The sequence below is a fragment of the Sus scrofa genome, chromosome 7 (genome assembly GCF_054392235.1).
Source record: "Sus scrofa isolate SSC_HxYL_T2T_F1_AM1 chromosome 7, Sscrofa_HxYL_maternal_Yorkshire_Landrace_v2.0, whole genome shotgun sequence".
In the NCBI taxonomy this organism is placed as follows: domain Eukaryota; kingdom Metazoa; phylum Chordata; class Mammalia; order Artiodactyla; family Suidae; genus Sus; species Sus scrofa.
In genome coordinates, this window is record NC_139389.1 from 25468013 (window position 1) to 25488513 (window position 20501).

A 20501-nucleotide genomic window follows, 5' to 3' on the forward strand; every position below is an offset into this window, starting at 1 on the left:
TACATGTTTCACAAGCTGGTATAATCTAATGAAATACTCCAAGTATGCAATTTTATTACATGTATTTAATTGTGTGTATGTTTGTAATCTGTACGTAGCCTTATGTATTTATAATACGCATATAGCTTTCAAAGCTAGATAAAAATTGTAAGGCGAGCGCGGAGAAAAAAGAGAACAAGCTGGGTGTTTAGGCAAAGAGAAGAAAATTTACTAGAGTGGAAGGGGAGAGGGTGACCGACCCTTGAGAAGAGCTAGACTGCCACCCCCCCATGCCCTTCTTATACCCCGCGGGTGGGAAATGGGATTCCCTGAGGCGGAGGGAGTTCAGTCGATCTTTCGCCTGCACCTGAACTCTGGTGGTCACCTAGTCATGAGAAAGTCAGAGGTGTCTCACGGTAGGGTGGTCTCCTAATCCTGAGAAAGCTGGAGGTGTGTGGTGTCCCATGGTGAAGGGGGGAAGGGTCTCGCAGCCTTGGGAAAGTCGGCAGGAGCGGTGAAAACAGGATGTCGCCTGAGCAAGGCGGTCCCTCTCCTGGGTCAGCATGAAGAGCCATTGCAACAATGAGCCCCCATGTGGCCCCTAACAAAAATAATTTGTAGACAATCTGATAACAAACATCAGGCCTAAGACTGTAATCTCAACAGTAAATTGTGTCCAGATGTGAAAAATCTATACACTGATTCATGAAGAGCAGTAAACTATAGAAAACATTGCAAAATTAAACAAAATTATTTAAAATGCTACAATTAAATATCAAGTGGAAAAAACTTTCCATGTTACAAAATAAGCCACCTTCCTCATTTATATGTTACCTGAATTATTACTGTTTGGTTTAATGAGAACTTTGAATATAGAAAGGCACTAAAACAATGATCTAGGTTATCAAAATAATTGAATGAAATGAGTAAATAAGTGAATGAATGGTTGCATGAATCTATGAAGGGTTGATATTAACAAGGTCCATTTCCCATTCATTCTGAAGTTAGTGGCTCTTGGAGAAAATAAAACACCCTTGAGGCCTTTCCTCAAATGTCTTTCTTTTTCAATAGTAATGACTTTACTTTGCAGTTGAGTGGTGTGTTGTTTGCAGTTGCCCACCTTTTTCCCTGGTAAGGGATTAAACTTTGAAGTGTATTTTAATGTTCTTTGTTGAGCAACCTGCTCCCAGAGGCCTCCTGCAGAAGTCAAACTGTGAAATTGCTAAAACCAGGAGGCAAAATTGAGCTGGAAGCAGCAGGGACTGCCTAACAAAGCTGAGCCCTCTGGAGACAACCTTGAAAGTATTTGGTTTTCTCACCCCGATAAATTATCTTGCTCTTTGGGGAAAATAGTTTTGAGGCACTTAAAACAATTATGTTCCTACTGACTTTGTGAAAACATTCATAACATTTTAATAATATAATTATCTGAAGTTTTCTAATGAGGCCCCTGGTGACCTTGATAGAACAAAACCCCGCATGACAACAGCCGATTACCAAGGAGACAGTTTTTAACTGCTTTAAGCAGCTGCTGCTCCATGTGAAATGAATGGATTGTTTCTTAGTACAAGGTGGAGAGCACATATATTTAGTACAGATTAGTGATTGTCACGATCTAGAGTCTCAGAGAGAAAAGAAGTACTGTAGGGGCCTCTAAAGTTATTCTAGTGACCTATTCACTATATTAGAAGAAGGAATCCAAACTCCAAAATTTAAGATTCTCTTTTGTTTTGTAGTGAAATGAGCTGGAATAATCGAATGGTATATTCCAAATAGACTGATTCAGTCCTCATTCTTTTTAACGATTCCATGAAAATAATAAAACATGCTGCTCATTCTCAATGTAGTATATACAGCAGTTAAGAACATAGCTTTTAGAGTACCTGAGTGTGAACAATAACCCACCCGTTGGTAAACATGCGACCTTAGGAAAGCTAGTTAGCAATGTTGTGGGTCAGCTGTTTATCTGTAAAAAAGATAACAATAGTACCTCTCTCATGAGACTGTAATGAATATCAAACAGGTTAATGTATACTAATCGCATTAGACAGTATCACACACAATAAGCATGCAAGAGATGTTATCTCTCATATTCTGCCACCCAAATAACAATGGGTCATTTTCTACAGTTACTTATTTCAAAAATTACATTTGTGTTTTTAAAAATTATGCATTCATGTTTTTAAAACTCATGTTCATTTTACAGAAAAGAAAATTGAAATTAAGGAATAATAGCCTTAACTCAGATTGCACTGGTATTTAACAGTAATGTCCAGCTTCAAACTCAAGACTACTGATTGCAAGCTGGTGGTGCTTCCACCACCTCACAGCTATTTCTACACCCACCAACAATCGCTGTTATAGTTCCAACTCCCTCCTATACTGACAGAGGTGAAAACAATATGGAAAACTAACAATCTGGAGGAAGTAAGCCTTCACTATTTTGTTTAACTGAATGTCAATCAAATTTCAAAATACAGATTCTAGTTTCCTGGATGATGGTGTAAACACACTCACTTTATCTCTTCTACTAAATGCAGCTATAAAACATGAACAGAATGCAAGGAGAAGCTATTCGAGCTCTGAAAAAGTAAATATTAGCAGGTGGATTGGGGAAGAATACTAGAATTCATACTGTCACCAAACTGGCAATATTTACCACTTTTCCCCTCCACAGTACCCCAGCCCAAGCTTAACACAATCAGAAGCACAAAAGTAACACGGTTAACTTCATACCACAGTCACAGTGAGCTCTGGGAAAAGCCCTCTGAGAGTCTCTGGCTCAAGGAGCATGAAAATGAATTCCTATTGCTTGGAATGAGGAATACCAAAGTCTGTATTAGTCTAGATTCTCTAGAGAACAGAACTAAAAGGATGTGTCTCTATTGAGAGATTTAGTTAAGAAATTGGGTTTATGTGATTATGGAAGCTGGTAAGTCCAAAACCTGCAGGTGGGTTGGCAGGCTGGGGATCCAGGGAGAGCTGGTGCTGCTGTTCAAGGCTTAAGGCTCTCTGGCTAAAGACCCACATAAGAGCTGATGTTACAGATCAATTCCGGTTATTTTTTTTCTCTTTTCTCTTTTATTTCATATCTAGCTCATGTCCACAGCAGTGGGAATAGAACCTTCCTCTCCTGGAAGGGAACCCAACTCTCCATTCTGGGGATCTGCAGTTTCATGAAAAAGAAACCAACCCCACTGATTTTTCTCTTTCGTCTGCCTGCTTCTTCTCTATAGACTGAGGGCAATTAAGAAAGTGCATGGCAGAGCAGGGTAGCTAGAGCTCTGCCAAGACCAGCTCAGAGGATGGGGCTGAAGAACAATGGGTGCTGTGAAACTTAAGGAAAATCGTTAACATAAAACAAGACACAGAGATATTTATCTTAAGTAAAGGTGGGAACCGGGGGACTCAAGGTCTCAGGGACCAAGAGCACTGCCTCAAGAAACCACACTGCTTTTATTGTGCTCTGGAGGATTACTCAAGTGAGGAGGGGGTTGTAGGTGCAGGATATAGGGTTTTTAAAGTTATTTTAAAAATCACGTAACCTGGTTGGTGATTAAGCTTTTATTCTGACCTTTAGGCACTTAACAATCATTAGCATTTGAGGAAGCTTGGCTTCAGCTATCTATGCATAGCATCTAGAGAATCACCACTGTGCTTCTGCAGACAGCATACCTATATTTGCACCTCAGTTCTCCTTGCTAATGCATATCCTGCTAAGGACCCCTCATAAACCCCTTGGGGCCATGAGGCTCCTCTTTCTCTTATTCTTAAGAGGACATATCATGCTGTGCAAAGGGCATGCCAATCTGCACAGGTCCTGCATGCCTAGACCAAAGCATTATGTCCTCATTCAGCCCACCCTATGAATAACTTATGCCTTTAGGTCTTTGTGCTTAAGCTTAAGTCATTCACCAGCACTGCAACTATTTTTAAAGCAGGAAGATGGGGTAAAGTAAAGCAAGACAAGATGGAGTTTTCAGCAAAGAGGCTAAGAAAATATTGTAGAAACATGTCTTGCGACAGAGCTCTAGGTTCTAGATAGAGGACCATAAAACCAGGTACTACTAGGGAGATAAGAGTGAGAGAGCAAGTTTCATATGTGTGAATTCAATATTAAGCAGCATAGTAAAAACTTCAAAAACTGAACTTCCAGGTTCCAAACTGACTACTGAACAGGATAATCAGTGAGACAGATCTCAAGAACTGCAAAAAGCTTTGAAACTTGAACTAATATTGCAGCTGCAATCCACAAGAGGTAGGTTGGAACCTGATGCTCAAACTCAAGTTAATTGCTGACCAAAACAAAGGCAATGACTCCATAGGATCTAAACAAGACCCAGAGTCTCATACTGTAACATTAAAAACAATTATGATGCAATCCAAAAATACTGAGTGCAAAGAATAACAAAATTTTCAAACTTATAAGAAAAAATAAACAAGCCAACACTGAGAAAACATGATGTTGGATTATCTGGCAAAAGAATTTAAAGCAGTTATAAAAACAAACTTGAACAAGCAATTCAAAATACTCATAAAATGTAGAAAGTCTTAGCAAAGAAATAGAATTACAAAGAAAAAGCAGAAGTTCCTGTTGTGGCACAGCAGAAACGAATCCAAATAGTATCCGTGAGGATGCAGGTTCGATCCCTGGCCTTGCTCAGTGGGTTGGGGATCTGGTGTTGCCACGAGCTGTGGTGTAGGTCACAGGTGCAGCTCAGATCCCATGACGCTGTGGCTGTAGTGTAAACCAGCAGCTACAGCTCCAGTTTGACCCCTAGCATGAGAACTTTCATATGCCATGAGTGTGGTCCTAAAAAGCAAAAACAACAAAAACAAAAACAACCCAAAAAGCAAATGAGAATTTTAGAGCTGAAATACAATCATCAAAATATGGATGGGAGTTCTCTTGTGGCATGGCAGGTTAAGGATCCAGTGTTATCACTGCAGCGGCTTGGGTCACTGCTGTGGTGCAGGTTCCATCCCTAGCCCAGGAACTTCCACATGCAGTGAGCTCACCACCCCCCCAAGAAAAACTATTAGATGGACTCAGTAGCAGAATGGAGACAGCAAAGCAAAGAGCATAAATTTGAATGTAGGTTAGCAAAATATTTCCAATCTAAGAAACAGAGAAAAAAATTATTGGGAAAAAAAAAAAAAAACAGAACCTTGGGACTCTATAAGATAATAACAAAAGCCTAAGATTTCTGTCAGGAGAGTCTCCATAGGAAAAAAGAAAATGTGTAATATTAAAAAATGGAAGAAATAATGATGAGAAACTTCCCAAGTCTGGTAAAAATTATGTCTACAGGTTCAAGGAGCTGAGAGAGAACCCCAAAGATTAACAACCCCCCCAAATATCTACAACCAGATAAGTAAAATAATGAAAACTAAAGAGAAAATTTTGAAAACCGGCCAAACAAAAACAATATATTAACAATAGACCAGTGATTTGAATAGCTGGCTGGTTACTCATTAGAATTATGGAGGCCAGAAGAAAGTGAAACAGCATCTGCATAGTGCTGAAAAAAAATCAATGTCCAGTGAAAATATCCTTCAGGAATGATGTAAGATAAAAATATTCTCGGAGTTCCCTTTGTGGTACAGTGGAAATGAATCTGACCAGTATCCATGAGGTTGTAGGTTCGATCCCAGGTCTTGCTCAGTGGGTTGGGGATCCGGTATTGCTGTGAGTTGTGGTGTAGGTTGCAGATGAGGCTTGGATCCCCCATTGCTGTGGTTGTGGAGTAGGCCGGCAGCTGTAACTCTGATTGGACCCCTAGCTTGGGAACCTCCATATGCCTCAGGTGCGTCCCTAAAAGGCAATAAATAAATAAATATTCATATGATATCACTCATATCTGGTATCTAATATACAGCACAAATGAACCTTTCCACAGAAAAGAAAATCACGGACTTGGAGAATCGACTTGTGGTTGCCGAGGGAAGTGGGAGGGAGTGGAAGGGATTGGGAGCTTGGGGTCAAGGGATGCAAACAATTGCTCTTGGCATGGATTTACAATGAGATCCTGCTGTGCAGCACTGAGAACTATGTCTAGATACTTACAATGCAGCACGACAATGGGAGAAAAAATTATGTATGCATGTATGGGTAACTGGGTCCCCAAGCTGTACAGTGGGGAAAAAAAAGTGTGTTGGGGAAATAACAATAAAAAATAAATTAAAAATAAATAAATAAATAAATAAATATTCTCAGGTGAGGAAAAACTAAGAGAAGTGGCAACCAGAAGAATTTTGCTAAACAATTCATACGCAGAATATAAAAATAAATATGTAAATACCAACACAGACACATACATAAATGCATAATAAATAACCAAACCAAATAAAACCAAACACATAAATAGAGAGAACAGAGTCACAATGACCAAAGGGAAAGGGAGGTGGAAGAAGGTCAACATGGCTAAAGGGGTCAACAGTGTGGGGGTGGACTGGTGGTGAGAACGCTGCAGTGTACACAGCAGTTGAAATATCATGTCACATACATGAAATTTCTATAATGTTGTAATTCAATGTTACCTCAATTTTTTTTTAAATTGCTAAATGAAATTCTTCAGAAAGAAGGGAAATAGTAACAGGGGAAACTGTAAAATCAGGAACGAAGATAGAGTAACAGAAATAATAATATCTATGTAATGATAGTAGATTATCTTTCTCCTCCTAAGTTTATAGAACTGCACTGATCAAAAACAAAGTCTCAAAGGAAATTAATACATATTTAAATGGAATCAAAATATAACATATTAAGACACATGAAATGTAGCTAAAGTAGTGACTCAATGTTCCAATTAGAATATAAGAAAGTTCTCATACTGATAAATTCAATTTCAACCTTAATAAGATAGAAAAAGAATAGGAAAGGAACCCAAATTATGTAGTTAAATGAGAATAAAGGACAGTAATCAAGGAAACTGAAAATAAAAAACCAATATAGATAAAAATTAATTATTTGAAAAAAAATAATAAGCTTTTAGCAATACTGACAAAGAAAATCAGAGGGAAGATACAAACTGGAAACATTAAGAAAGAATATTCAGCTTTTATCATTCACATTCAACATTTTACTGAAGGTCTTAGTGCAAAAAAGCAAGTAAAAAAGAGAGACAAAAAGACTGGAAAGGCAAGGGTAAAACTCTCTTTATTCTGACAAATATAATGTTTCTATAAAAAATATCTTTAGAATCTAAAACAAAAACGAAAAAAACCTGCTTGAAAGGCACTAGTAAGAAACATTAACAAGATTTTGCAGTATATAAGATTATCACACAAAATCGTTTGTCTTTCTTTCTTCCTTTCTTTTTCTTTCTTTCCTTCCTTCCTTCCTTCCTTCCTTCCTTCTTTCTTCTCTTTTGCCTTTTTAGGGCTGCACCCGTGGCATATAGAGGTTCCCAGGTAGGGGTCAAATTGGAGCTGCAGCTGCCGGCTTACTACACAGCCACAGTAACGCCAGATCTGAGCCTCATCTGAGACCTACACCACAGCTCACAGCAACGCCAGATCCTTAACCCATCCAGCAAGGCCAGCGATTGAACCCACAACTTCATGGATACTAGTCAGGTTCGTTAACCACTAGGCCATGACAGAAACTCCTGCATTTCTACACAGTAGCAAAAAACACTTGGGAAATCAAATTTTAAAAGAGTACCATACCGTGTGCAAGAGCATAAAAACAAGCCATAAAATATTTTGGAATAACTTTCACCAAAAACTGTGAAGGAGCTTTACTCTGAAAACTACAAAACATTGCTGAGAGAAATTTTTAAAAACAGATAAAGGGAGAGATAGAACATATAAATCTACACCAAGTAAACCTCAACAGGATGATATTGCTCCAAAGAGGGTGCAAATTGGTTTTCAGGGTACAAAAAATCTTAGATATTACAATGATTCACATTCCTCCAAAGGCCATAGTCCAAAGTGTATATATTGGATGTCTGGGGTATTAAAATTTTGTAGGGATAGGATGATTTTTTTAAAAAGTGTCAAAAAGCTCCTTAGAGGGATGATAATTTTAAAAGATTGGGAAACATTGATCTATGCAAATTCTCCCCATATTGATCTATACTTTCAGTGCCATCCGTATGAAAACCCAGCAGTCTTTCCAGTGGAAACTGAGGTTGATTCTAAAATTTATTTGTAAATGCAAAGATAGAATAATTGAAAATTTTTTGGAAAAGGACCCATCTGAGTATTTAAATAACTTTACTTCAAGTCTTACCCTAGATCTATAATAAACCTGACAGTGTGGTATTGGTAGATGAATAGATCACAGAACCAAAAAAGTAAAAACTTTTGAGAGAAATAGTGAAAATGAGTTTGAACTGATAAAGCAGAACAGCAGCCTTGCCATTATTCATGCTGGAAGAAAAGACACAGATAAAGCAGCTACAAAGTTAACTGAGGCATATAAGAGCACTTTGGGTGCCTGCTGGGTCGAACCTATCCGGCAGTGGCAGCCTGCGCTATAGCTGCAGCAACACCGGATGCTTAACCCTGTGCCACAAGGAACTTCCAACTGCTGCTTTCTTATAGATAATATTCCCAGCTTTTGCTTATAGTGAATGGTGGGATGTAGCCACGTTTCAATGCATTTGCCATGACGTACAGTATAACCTCCAAAATGTCAGTGCTGGGCTTCTCATGGGTCTTCAAACAGACCCATATATGATACTGAACTCTGAAGAGCTCAGGCGTGGGAGTTCCAGCTCCAGTGTTCTGCTGCCAAGATAACTATTATTTTATAAAATCAGACACTTGTGCAGAGCAGAGAGCAGAGAGCACTGTGGTGGTTTGCAAACTTGGGACTTCCTTGGGTGAAATCTAAAGCGGAGGGCAGGGAGAGATGGAAGAAAGAGGCAGACGATTCCAGATGGTAGGCAGTAGTAAAAAAGTAAGCAAGGGTGGAGTTCCCATGGGGGCTCAGAGGTAATAAACCAGATTAGTATCCATGAGGACACGGGTTCAATCCCTGGCATTGCTCAGTGGGTAAGGATCCAGGGTTGCCATGAGCTGTGTGTAGGTCACAGACGGGGCTGGGATCCTGCGTTGCTATGGCTGTGGCATAGGTCAGCAGCTGCAGCTCCAATTCGACCCCTAGCCTGAGAACTTCCATATGCTGAGGGTCAGGCCCTAAAAAGACCAAAAAAAAAGGTAAGCAAAGAACTTAGAAAATTTCTCTTGGGAGCCCAGAAAATGAGAAGATCCCTGTCCCTGCCCACCAGAATCTTAAAAGATTACTGGGTCACTTTGCTATATAGTAGAAATTGATAGAACATTGTAAATCAACTATAATTAAAAAATTAAAAATAAAAAAACTTAAATTTATACAGAGGCCTTAGTTGGGTTCGATCATGTGTGCCATCCCAATTTCTCAGCAATACATTGCTCTCTCAGAGCTGCAGCCTTCAAATATGGCTCCCAGTGTGAGAACCGTGGGCAGAATGGATGTTCCAAGGAGTGGGGTAAGGAGCCTCTGACCGCCCTGGTCCAGCCTGAGATTCATCTAGTGGTCACCTCATTTCAATTACCTCCTTCAATGACTAGGCAGAAACTCCTCCAGACTCCACTGAGCCCTGAGGCCCAAATGTCACTTAGATATGCTCATCAGCTTCTTGGTTTCCCTAAACAGCCATTTAGAACCAGACACTCTAAGAGCCAGACCTGGCTCAATAAGATCAAGTCAGACAAAGCCCAAGACCTTTTTTACAATGCTTGTGAGAATGGAGAGGGGGAGGGCTCCAACATTATCCATGGAAATAGAAGGAGCCTGTAACCCTGAATGCTGCTGGAAGGGAGCCTGAAAATGAAGCTCCATGGATGGGAGCAGATGTGAGAGAATCACAAACAAATCAGGCCACAGCCCTGATGAAACTGTACTTGAAGCCCTTCTCCTCTGGACTTCTGTTACATGAGCCAATTAATGTTTGTGGCTTAAAAATAACTGACAATATCAAGTGCATTGGCAAAGACATGGAGCGACTAGAACTCATATACTGCTGGTAAGAGAATAAATTGAAACAACTACATTGGAATATTTATTGCCATTTTCTAGCAAAGTTAAATATATTATTTATGACTCAGCCATTTCACCTCTACCTAATTTATTCAAGACAAATGGACACATATCTGTCAAGGGATTTCTACATTAATTTTCATAAAGATTTTATTTGTATAGCCAAAACTATAAACAGCCCAAATATCTATTGACTGTTGAAAGATAAATCACAGTAAATTCATATAATGGAATACCACTTGGCAATAAAATAGAACAAACTACTGATATGCTCAAAATCATGGAAGAATCTTAGAAGTATTATGTTAATCAAAATAAACTAGGCACAAAATAGCACATACCATATGATTTCATTTATATCAAACTCTAGAACAGACCAAATTAAGACAGGACAATATAAATCTGAAGAGTGAGTTCTGGAGTGGGTGGGAGAGTTGACTGGGACAGGGCATGGAGGAAATTTTCTGGAGTGATTCGATAGCATCAGTCAAATCTTCTCTAAATGTACAATTGTGTTTTATATATTTTATGGCATAAATACTAAATCCCAATTAAAAATTAATGGTGACATTACAGGTTTTAAAAAGATTTTAAGTAGATAATTTTTTCTTACATTACAAAGTGAAACAAACCATCGATCAGGAACTCCAACACTTTTTGGCCTCCAAATACATGGATCTCCTCTTTCCTTCCTATCACAGAGATAAGCCCTTGCACCGTGTCGTAGCCACTCCCATTTGCTCAGGTATATAATATCACTGATTATTGGCTCTCTTTTCTCTTCATTCTCACTCTCCACAGTTCTTACTCTCCTTCCTATTTTGTTGTGAGAAGAAACATCTCAGATGGCTTGTGAACCTCTCCAGTGTTATGCCAGGAAATTTGTTTTGGGATTTACTTCCATAGGGTTTATTATGTGCATTTAATTTTTCTTCTTTTTAATATTACTTTACTTATTTTCTTTAGTACATTGAAAATCATCAGCCACAGCTTTACTGAAATGCTGTTTTTGTTCAGAGCTCTGAACTAATTACCGGAAGAGCATCAGGAAGGGAAGAAAAATAATGAGATAGAAACTAGATGTGGGATTTGTAGTGGCATTGATTTTTTTTTTTAAAGAATGAAAAATGATTTTGACAAGAGCATTGAGTTTGAATTAAAACAATAAACTTGGGCTTATGAGACTTGACTGAATTAAGGATAGAAGTAAAGGCTGTACATTTACAAAATGAGGAGCAGTGGCATAGGATTATAATTAATCAGTATAACAGTATTGTTAATTATAGTCACAATGTTGTACAGCTGATCTACATATTACTTTGCATCACCAAAACTGCATATCCTTTGAACAATTCCCCACACTATTGTGTGCTTAAAAATTTGTTAAGAAGGTAAATCTTTTTTTAATTTAATTTTATTTTTATTACTCAATGAATTTATTACATTTATAGTTGTACAATGATCATCACAATCCAATTTTATAGGATTTCCATCCCACAACCCCAGTGCATTCTCCCTACCCCCTGAGCTGTCTCCTTTGGAAACCATTAAGTTTTTCAAAGTCTGTGAGTCGGTATCTGCTCTGCAAAGGAGTTCATTGTGTCCTTTTTTCAGATTCCACATGTCAGTGATAGCATTTGATGTTGGTGTCTCATTGTCTGACTAACTTCACTTAGCATGATAATTTCTAGCTCCATCCATGTTGCTAAAAATACCGGCAGTGCCAATTCATTGACAGAAGTGTCCCCGCAAGACAAGACCAACAAAGGAGGTATATCACAGAAGAAATAATTAATCTGATTGTTGCCACAGAAGGGCAGTCGGAATGCCAGTACTGTGTGCACCGCTGAATTGAGGAAACCACCAGACCAGCAGGAGGCTGCTAACTGGCTATACAGAACCTTGCTCATGATAACTGAATACCTTAAGGGCTTACAGATTGCAGTGTAGCGATCATATGCCATTGCTGCCAGGAGGAGACACTCTGATCCCACAAAGAAAATAAATGCAAAAAGTTGAGCCATGCATCCCCCATAAGAAATGCTCTTCTTCTCTGACAGAAGATGCGCCATCATCTGGGGGACGTTGGTGGTGGTATAGCAGATGTCAAGAAAGGCCAGGTTCCCTAGGAAATGGTACATGGGTGTATGTAGACGTGGATCAACCACAGTCACCAAGATAATGAATGTATTTCCTCCTAAAGTACAGATATAGGTCAGGAAGAAGATGGTGAAGAGTAAAAACTGCAGTTCGTTTAGATTGGAGAATCCCAAAATGATGAATTCAGACAGAGCTGTTTGATTCTTTCCATCCATGATATTACCTGGTTTTCTTTTGCGAATTGGGCAAAGAGAAGCACAGATTAAAATAATCACATGCACAGTAGCAATGGTCTTCAAAACAAGAAAATGAAAGTGTTAAAAATAAAAATTATTGCCCTCTGTATGAGATATCAACCCTGAGAAGCAGCAACCCTTTGCAAATCATAACTCAAACTTAACACAGAACACAGTTGTAAGCACATTCAGGAATTCCCTTGTAAATAAAAATCTCTAAAATTATACACCACAGACAGTGTTTCATTAGAAAGAAATGGGCAAAAGGGCATGATACACCTTAATAATGGCTGGGTCCAGCAATCCCACTCTTGGGCATATATCTGGACAAAACTTTCCTTAAAAAAGACACATGCACCACATGTTCATTGCAGCACTATTCACAATAGTCACAACATGGAAACAATGTAAATGTCCATTGACAGATGATTGGATTAAGATGTGGTGTATATATACATAATGGGATACTGCTCAGCCATAAAAAGGAAAAAATAATGCCATTTGCATCAACATAGATGGCACTAGAGACTCTCATACTAAGTGAAGTAAGTCAGAAAGAGAAAGACAAATACTAATGATATCACTTATATCTATACTCTAATATACAGCAAAAATGAACCTTTCCACAAAAAAGAAAATCATGGACATGGACACCAGGCTTGTGGTAGCCGAGGGGGAGAGGGAGGGGGAGGGAGTGGGATGGATTGGGAATTTGGGTTTATTGATGCAAAATATCGCCTTTGGAATGGATAAGCAATGAGATCCTGTTTTATAGCACTAGGAACTATATTTAGTCACTTATGATGGAGCATGATAATGTGACAAAAAAGAATGTATACATGTATGTGAAACTGGGTCACCTTGCTGTATGGTAGAAAATTGACAGAACACTGTTAATCAGTCATAATGGAAAAAATAAAAATCATTGTAAAAAAATAATGGCTGGGTCCAGGTCCACCTGCATTTTCTTGGTGATGTTGTGAATGTGTGCTGCGGAATAGTTGGTAGGTGAAACTCTGGGATTCGTTCTTGAAAGTCATTCCTGCTCCCTTTTTCCATGCTTGAATGCTGATATAAAATTTAATTTGTTTTATTTTATAGAAGTTGAAGAGGACATATGAGCAATAAAGAGGCACCGAAAGGCTTTTCTATCTCTTTTTGCCAGGTCAATCAAATGAGGAAATGGTTTTCGTGTCCTGGCGCAAATACCATATGGTTCCTATCTGTGAGACCAGAAAAAAACAGGTATTAGAAATGGATCCTGGCTTATTGTGACCTCTCCTAAGTACAGAGAATTTTTTAGACTAAAGGGAACATATTAGCTTTCTGGGTGTTACACTTTGCGGTAAGATACATCACATACTTTCTGACCTTTCCTTTTCCTCGATGGTCTTATCCTCATTTTGCAGATGTTTTTCAAGTTCAGAGAGGTTAAGCAGTATATTTAAGATCACACAGTAAGCAGTAGAGAGGAACAGAACCTAGTTATGTCTGAATCCATGTCTCCAGCTTTTTTTTGTACCTAGAATGGCAAGCAGGTCTCGTTTCCCAGGCCACTTCTTTTGCAGAAGACCGCTTTGCAAATTAGATCCCATCTAACTCAGAAAAATGTTTCCTGATCTTTAGCAATTTCAGCTGTGAATCAAGGAAATGATAGTGACATCATGTATTCTTTCTATTTGTCAATCTTACTCAAAACTATGTGTTTTGCTTTCAGAGATGCCTTTCCAGGAGCATGTTTTTGGAAAACTTTCCAGAATTCTCTCGTTCCCTCCCTCCTTCATTCCCTCTTTCATTCCCCCCTTCTTTCCTCTCACCTTCCTCCACCATCCTATACAACACTTTATCCTCTCTCCTCTTCCCCAGGCTAGGGATCAAATTGGAGCTACAGCTGCTGGCCTACACCACAGCCACAGAAACGTGGGATCCGAGATGTGTCTGTGATCTACACCACAGCTCACGGCAACACCAGATCCTTAACCCACTGAGCAAGACCAGGGATCGAACCCACATCCTCATGGATACTAGTTGGATTCATTTCTGCTGTGCCACAATGGGAACTCCCTTCCCTACAGCTTTGTGAAACAGTTTCACACAAGGCAGCTTTGCACTTTGCATGATGAGGTATTAGCCATATATTCCTCTGATACCTATCTTCTTGCTCTGAACTCTGAGATTTCCAGGCTTTCCTGCCATCTTTCTATTCAATCATGAAGACTGAGAAGAACAAATGTTGGTGCCCAGTCCAACAACCCTTAGTCATTTCACTTCAGTAACATTTATCAACATCTTATTAATGTTTTCACCAAGACATCTCCAAACTTTCTTAACAAGTTAAATGCCAAAGAGTTGAGAGCATAGAGGAGTGTCATAAGCTTAACATTATCTGGTATCTCGACTACAGTAATACCTAAGTTGAAGTTTGCATTTAAATTCCTGGTTTATTCTTTTTTTTTTTTTTTGTCTTTTGTCTTTTTAGGGCACATCTGCAGCATGTGGAGGTTCCCGGGCTAGGGGTCCTATCAGAGCTGTAGCCGCCGGCCTACACCACAGCCACAGCCAGAGCCATGCCATATCCGAGCCACGTCTGGGACCTACACCACAGCTCACGGCAACTGCCAGATCCTTAACCCACTGAGTGAGGCCAGGGATCAAACCCACAACCTCATAGTTCCTAGTTGGATTCATGTCTGCTGTGCCATGACGGGAACTCCTTGGTTTATTCTTTATTAGTGAATTTTCCAGTCCTTAAATTGCTAGACAAATCATCATTCAAGGAGAATTTTTTTCATACTGTAGAGTGCTTTAGCGTAGAATTATTTTAAAAGATATATACAGAACATGCCCGATGTTTAACCTTTAGATAGGGTTTTCTGACATTTTCTTCTATTTTTCCTATTAAAATTTTAATAGAAAAATTTCTAACAGAAGACATAAAGATGTCTTCTATATTTTCTGATTAAAATTAATATCTTTGTTTTAGAATATTTATATACTAGAGAATAATAAAATAATTAAAATCCTTAATAGCTCCATTTGAGAAAACCTCTACTAATGGTTTGGCATATGTTCTGCTAATCAATTTTCCATGCATAAAATATTCAAAATGGGCATCAGAAAGTATGTGTTTTAATCTATTTTTTCCTTAAGCAACATATTATGATAATTTCTCACAGCAATAGATATTCTCCTGAAACATGTTTGAATTTCTACAAGTCTTCATATGAATGCAGCAAACATTTTATATATTCATCCTTATTAATGGATAGTTATGCTTATTTATTTTTGTTATGACAGATTTCAATAATAAGCATGTTAAATTAAATTTCCTGAATTTGGGATTAATTTTCTTGTGTTTTAATAAACTTTTTTTTTTTTTTGTCTTTTTGCCATTTCTTGGGCTGCTCCCGCGGCATATGGGAGGTTCCCAGGCTAGGGGTCTAATTGGAGCTGTAGCTGCCAGCCTATGCCAGAGCCACAGCAACTCGGGATCCGAGCCGCGTCTGCGAACTACACCACAGCTCACGGCAATGCCGGATCGTTAACCCACTGAGCAAGGGCAGGGATCAAACCCGCAACCTCATGGTTCCTAGTCGGATTCGTTAACCACTGCGCCATGACGGGAACTCCCTTAATAAACTTTTAAAAAGACTCATCATTAGATTCATTCGCTGGTGCTAGTCATCAGTCTGGAAAATTCAAGAGCCATTTGGCTAATGTAGTATTCAGTGTCTGTGTGGACAAATTTTTGTTAAGTTCTGTGTACAGAAGGGCACTCAAAATCTCTAAGCACTTTCTACCCAGCATCTAATTTACTCTTTACATAAAGCCTCTGAGATAAGTAATGCTATCATTCCCATTTTCCAGACAAAAACACTGAGTCTCAACAAAATAAACATTGGGAACCACAGTTATGAAGCCATCAGGTGAAAAAAAAAAGTCAAGTTTTATCTCTTCCAAACTAAGACAGTTTCAGTTGAGTGGCTAAAAGTTGAACTTAATTGATGACAATAGAAAGCACTTTAAAAATACTTTTAGTACAGCTTAAATTCACACAGTTGAATTATTTAAATTAATTTCAAACTCTGATAGCTTGTATTTTTGACTTCTTTTTTTTCTCTTTCTTTTTTAGTTACATGTTAAATCTAATTGTTAAATCTAATTTAATTGTTAGTTAAATTAGATAGTTAAATCTAAATCTTATGAAACATCTGATTTTTAATTGAATATTTTTTGGACGATTGCTTCCCAGTATAATTGCTTATTTTCTGGCCTTGCTATAGATTAAATGTTCATGTTTGTGTTATTAGAGGATACTGCTCTAGGGTTTGGTTTAGGTCAATTAATAAAAATGCCAAATAAAATTAAAGTGATAATACAGGAATCCCTTAGTTTAAAATGTTCAAGTTATAAGTCATGGAGAAAAAGTGATTTCGTAGTTTGATGCAAAGTACAGAAGCTAAAGAGATAAATTAAACATGACTTTCTAAAAATAAAGGTGAATATTATATATGAATGAAAATCATATACTTCATAGATTGCCCTGACTGGTACACAAATATATATTTGAATTCTAAATTTGAAAGGATGTTTATTTGTGTTTTTGTTTTAATTGGTGTATTTTCCTCCTGTGATCTACTGTGGATATTTTCAGTAGAAGGAGCAAATAAGTTGGATAAAGGGTTAAATTCCTGTAATGTAATATTTCACATTATCAGAACCAAAGAGTTATCTAGTGCGAATTTCATTCTGTCATCAGAGGAACCCCAAATCCTGCTCTGTAATCTGTATTTTCTATCACCACTAATCTCTATCTCTACTTTTTTAAAAACCTCTCCTTCCTACTTTTGAGGAAGAATTAGACGAATTCACCAGGCTAATCCATGCTGCTCACTATATTTGACAAATATATTTTGAAAACATTATCTTTGCCAGGCATGGGGGTTTGTGCTAGAAATAAAATGATGAATAAAACACAATTTGACTTATAAGTCACCTTTACCATACTTTTTTTTTTTTTTTTTTTTTTTTTTTTGCTTTTTAGGGCCGCACTGATGGCATATGGAAATTCCCAGGCTAGAGGTCAAATCAGAGCTGCAGCTGCCAGCCTACACCACAGTCACAGCAATTCATCTGCAACTTACACCACAGCTCATGGCAACACCAGATCCTTAACTCACTGAGTGAGGCCAGGGATCAAACTGACATCCTCATGGATACTAGTCGGGTTCATAACCTGCTGAGCCACAACGGGAACTCCCTGTTCTTTATTTAATAATAAAGAAACAGTAAGCCAGCAGAGGGCCATTCTGAGTGATACTGAAATACCCGAAATAACGGAAGCTCCCTGGTTCACACATACTAAGCCTGTCGCCCACAGGACAGGACAGACAATTCAATTACCCCTTCCCTTGAAACCTCCCAGGTCATTACACCTCACTGTCCCACTCACTTGGTCTCTCATCCAAAGAGTAAGGCATAGAAAAGTAATCTCTAAGAGAGGTAGAGCTATAGCTAAGCAATTAACAAATACTACTTACCTATGAACAAAAGTATACCCAAAGAGCAGAGATCATCATTCAGACTCATACAACCTAATGTAGGGCTGCTTTTATGAACACAGGGAAGTGACAGCTATTAACTGACCCTGGAGAGGCTGCTGATGGAGTGTCTGAATTCAGGGTCTTCTCCCTGAAGGCCAGGAGTCTCATCAGTTCCTGAAGGCCAGTGCAAGGGACAAGAGTGGGCAAGGACAATGCTCCCTAGATGCAGAAGGTCCCCACATTTTGTGGCCTCTTCTAAGGACCTTGGAGACAAACCTCTGGGACATCTGAGCACAGGTCCTGAGACTGCCTCCTTCTGCGTCCTGGCTCAGTCCCTAAGCATCTGGTTGTCCTCCAGTGGCTCTGTTGCCATTACAGCTTCTGCTTCCGGAAGTCTCCTGTGGAATCAAAACGGTTCCAGGTGGACTCCTACCTGTAGGCCCAGGTGGACTCCTACCTGTAGGCCCACTGCTGACCAAGAGCAACATCTTGCATCCTTTCCCCATCATCAGAGGAAAAGCAGTTTTCTAGTTTCTTGTTCCTCAGCCACATCAGAGTATATGAGTCCTTGGACTCTAAAATTCCAGGGCTCTTTAACTTGTTATTTTTTTTTTCTCTCTCTCTCAGCTTAAGTTAAGGGGAGGCACCCTCATTTCCTTCTGGAGTTGAGTGAGGCTTACTTAGCACACCAGTTCTTACCAAAGAAATCCCCTCAGTCACTGAATCAATTCTCTACATAGGCACTTATTTAGTGACCTAGAACTTTGCTTTTGGATAGATTTGCTGGTAGCCTTTGAGGTATCAACCAAAATGGAGACATAATATATTATTGGGGGCCACACCTGTGACATGTGGAAATTTCTGGGCCAGGGATCAAACCCATGCCACAGCAGCAGCCTGAGCCACAGAGGTGACTATGCCAGATCCTTAGTTCCCTGAGCCACCAGGGAATTCCTAGACATAATATTTTAACATAACTGTAAGACACGCAATGTATTGATGTGTGGGTACTAAAAAGTTGGGTTTTTTGTTGGTGGTAGTGGTTTTGGGTTTTTTGTTTTTTGTTTTTCCTTTTTAGGGCTGCACCTGCGGCACATGGAAGTTCTCAGGTCTGGGGGTCTAATCGGAACTGTAGCCGCCAGCCTACACCACAGCCACAGCAACGCAGGATCTGAACCACATCTGTGACCTACACCACAGCTCATGGCAATGCTGGATCCTTAACCCACTGAGAGAGGCCAGGGATCGAACCCTCATCCTCACGGATCCTAGTCGGGTTTGTTAACTGCTGAGCCATAAAGGGAATTCTCTAAACAGTTGTTTTTAATGAAACTGATTCAGGAACAAAAAAATGTTTGAAGACCACATCTCTCATCACCACCAACATACTCTCCCTACTTACCCACATGTTATGATCTTAAGTTGTATTCAAACAGTTTAATTCCTAATGCCACCATGATGATTTCGGAATGTAATTCCATCATCCATCATTCATTCCACATTATGTACTGGAAAGTTCATCCCTCTAGGAAGCTAAAGACAATGCTAATATTTTTATGACTATCTACTGGCCTGGAAGTGCCTCAGAATCAGAGGGGACTTCTCCAAAAACAAACTAAAGTTGGGGCAAAGCAAAATGAATTTTCCATAAATTTTAAATTAACAAAGTTGATCTTCAAAATTCTCTCATTTTGCCCAATTGTACCTGTACCATTCACAGTGGCACATGAGGGTTTCTTACATTGCTTGGCATTATCTAGCTTTGTAATTTTTGTCAGCATATGGGAATGAGGTGGTGGTTCCTTATTGTTCAAATCTGCATAATTCAGATTACTAGCAATTCTGAACATCTCCTCTATGAGGGGATTTTTTTTTGTCAATCATTCGGGTTTCCTCTTCTACTAATCTGCCTAGGTTTGTTCTTGGCACATATTCTTAAGTTTCTTGTTTTTTTCTTATTCTTTATGAGTTCCTTATTTATGTAAGACATCATTAGTCACTTCCAAATTTTAGTTTTCACAAGTAACTTCTAGTAATCTGACATCTGTGATTAACTTTATGATGTCATTCATTGAAAGGAAATCCTTAAATTTTTTATGATTAAATCCATAATTTCTCAGGTTATATAGGTTGTGCATTTTGAGGTTTAGGTTTTTCACCACAAATATATTCTCATACTTTTTTTTTTTTTTTTTTGCTTTTTGGGGCTGATATGGAGGTTCCCAGGCTAGGGGTCTAATTGGGCTACAGCTGATGGCCTACACCACAGCTACAGCAATGCCAGGACCAAGCTGTGTCTGTGACCTATACCACATTTCATGGCAACGCCGGATCCTTAACCCACTGAGCAAGGCCAGGGATCAAACCCCCAACCTCATGGTTCCTAGTTTGATTTGTTTCCACTGTGCCATGATGGGAATTCCCTATTCTCTTACTTTAATATCAACTTTACAGTTTTTAAATTTCAAATTTTCCTCCTTAATCCACTTAAAGTTCATTTCTCACAAAGTGAAAGTTAGAAATCTAATTTATTTTTCTTTACTTAGTGATCTGATTTCTCCAAACTATTACTAAATTTCCATCATTTATTGGAGTGCCATACATATTATA

The 20501-nt window shown here is 38.7% G+C and overlaps 1 protein-coding gene across 1 annotated transcript; it reads right to left on the reverse strand.

Annotated features, from left to right (window-relative positions):
* Nucleotides 1-379: 379 nt before the first annotated feature.
* On the reverse strand, nucleotides 380-12327 carry LOC146401412 (olfactory receptor 5V1-like). The gene is made up of 2 exons (XM_084970298.1): nucleotides 11680-12327; nucleotides 380-580 (listed from the first exon to the last, which is right to left on the reverse strand). The coding sequence occupies exons 1-2, from the start codon at nucleotides 12325-12327 to the stop codon at nucleotides 380-382; spliced, it is 849 nt and encodes a 282-aa protein (XP_084826424.1).
* Between the last annotated feature and the right edge of the window lie 8174 nt (nucleotides 12328-20501).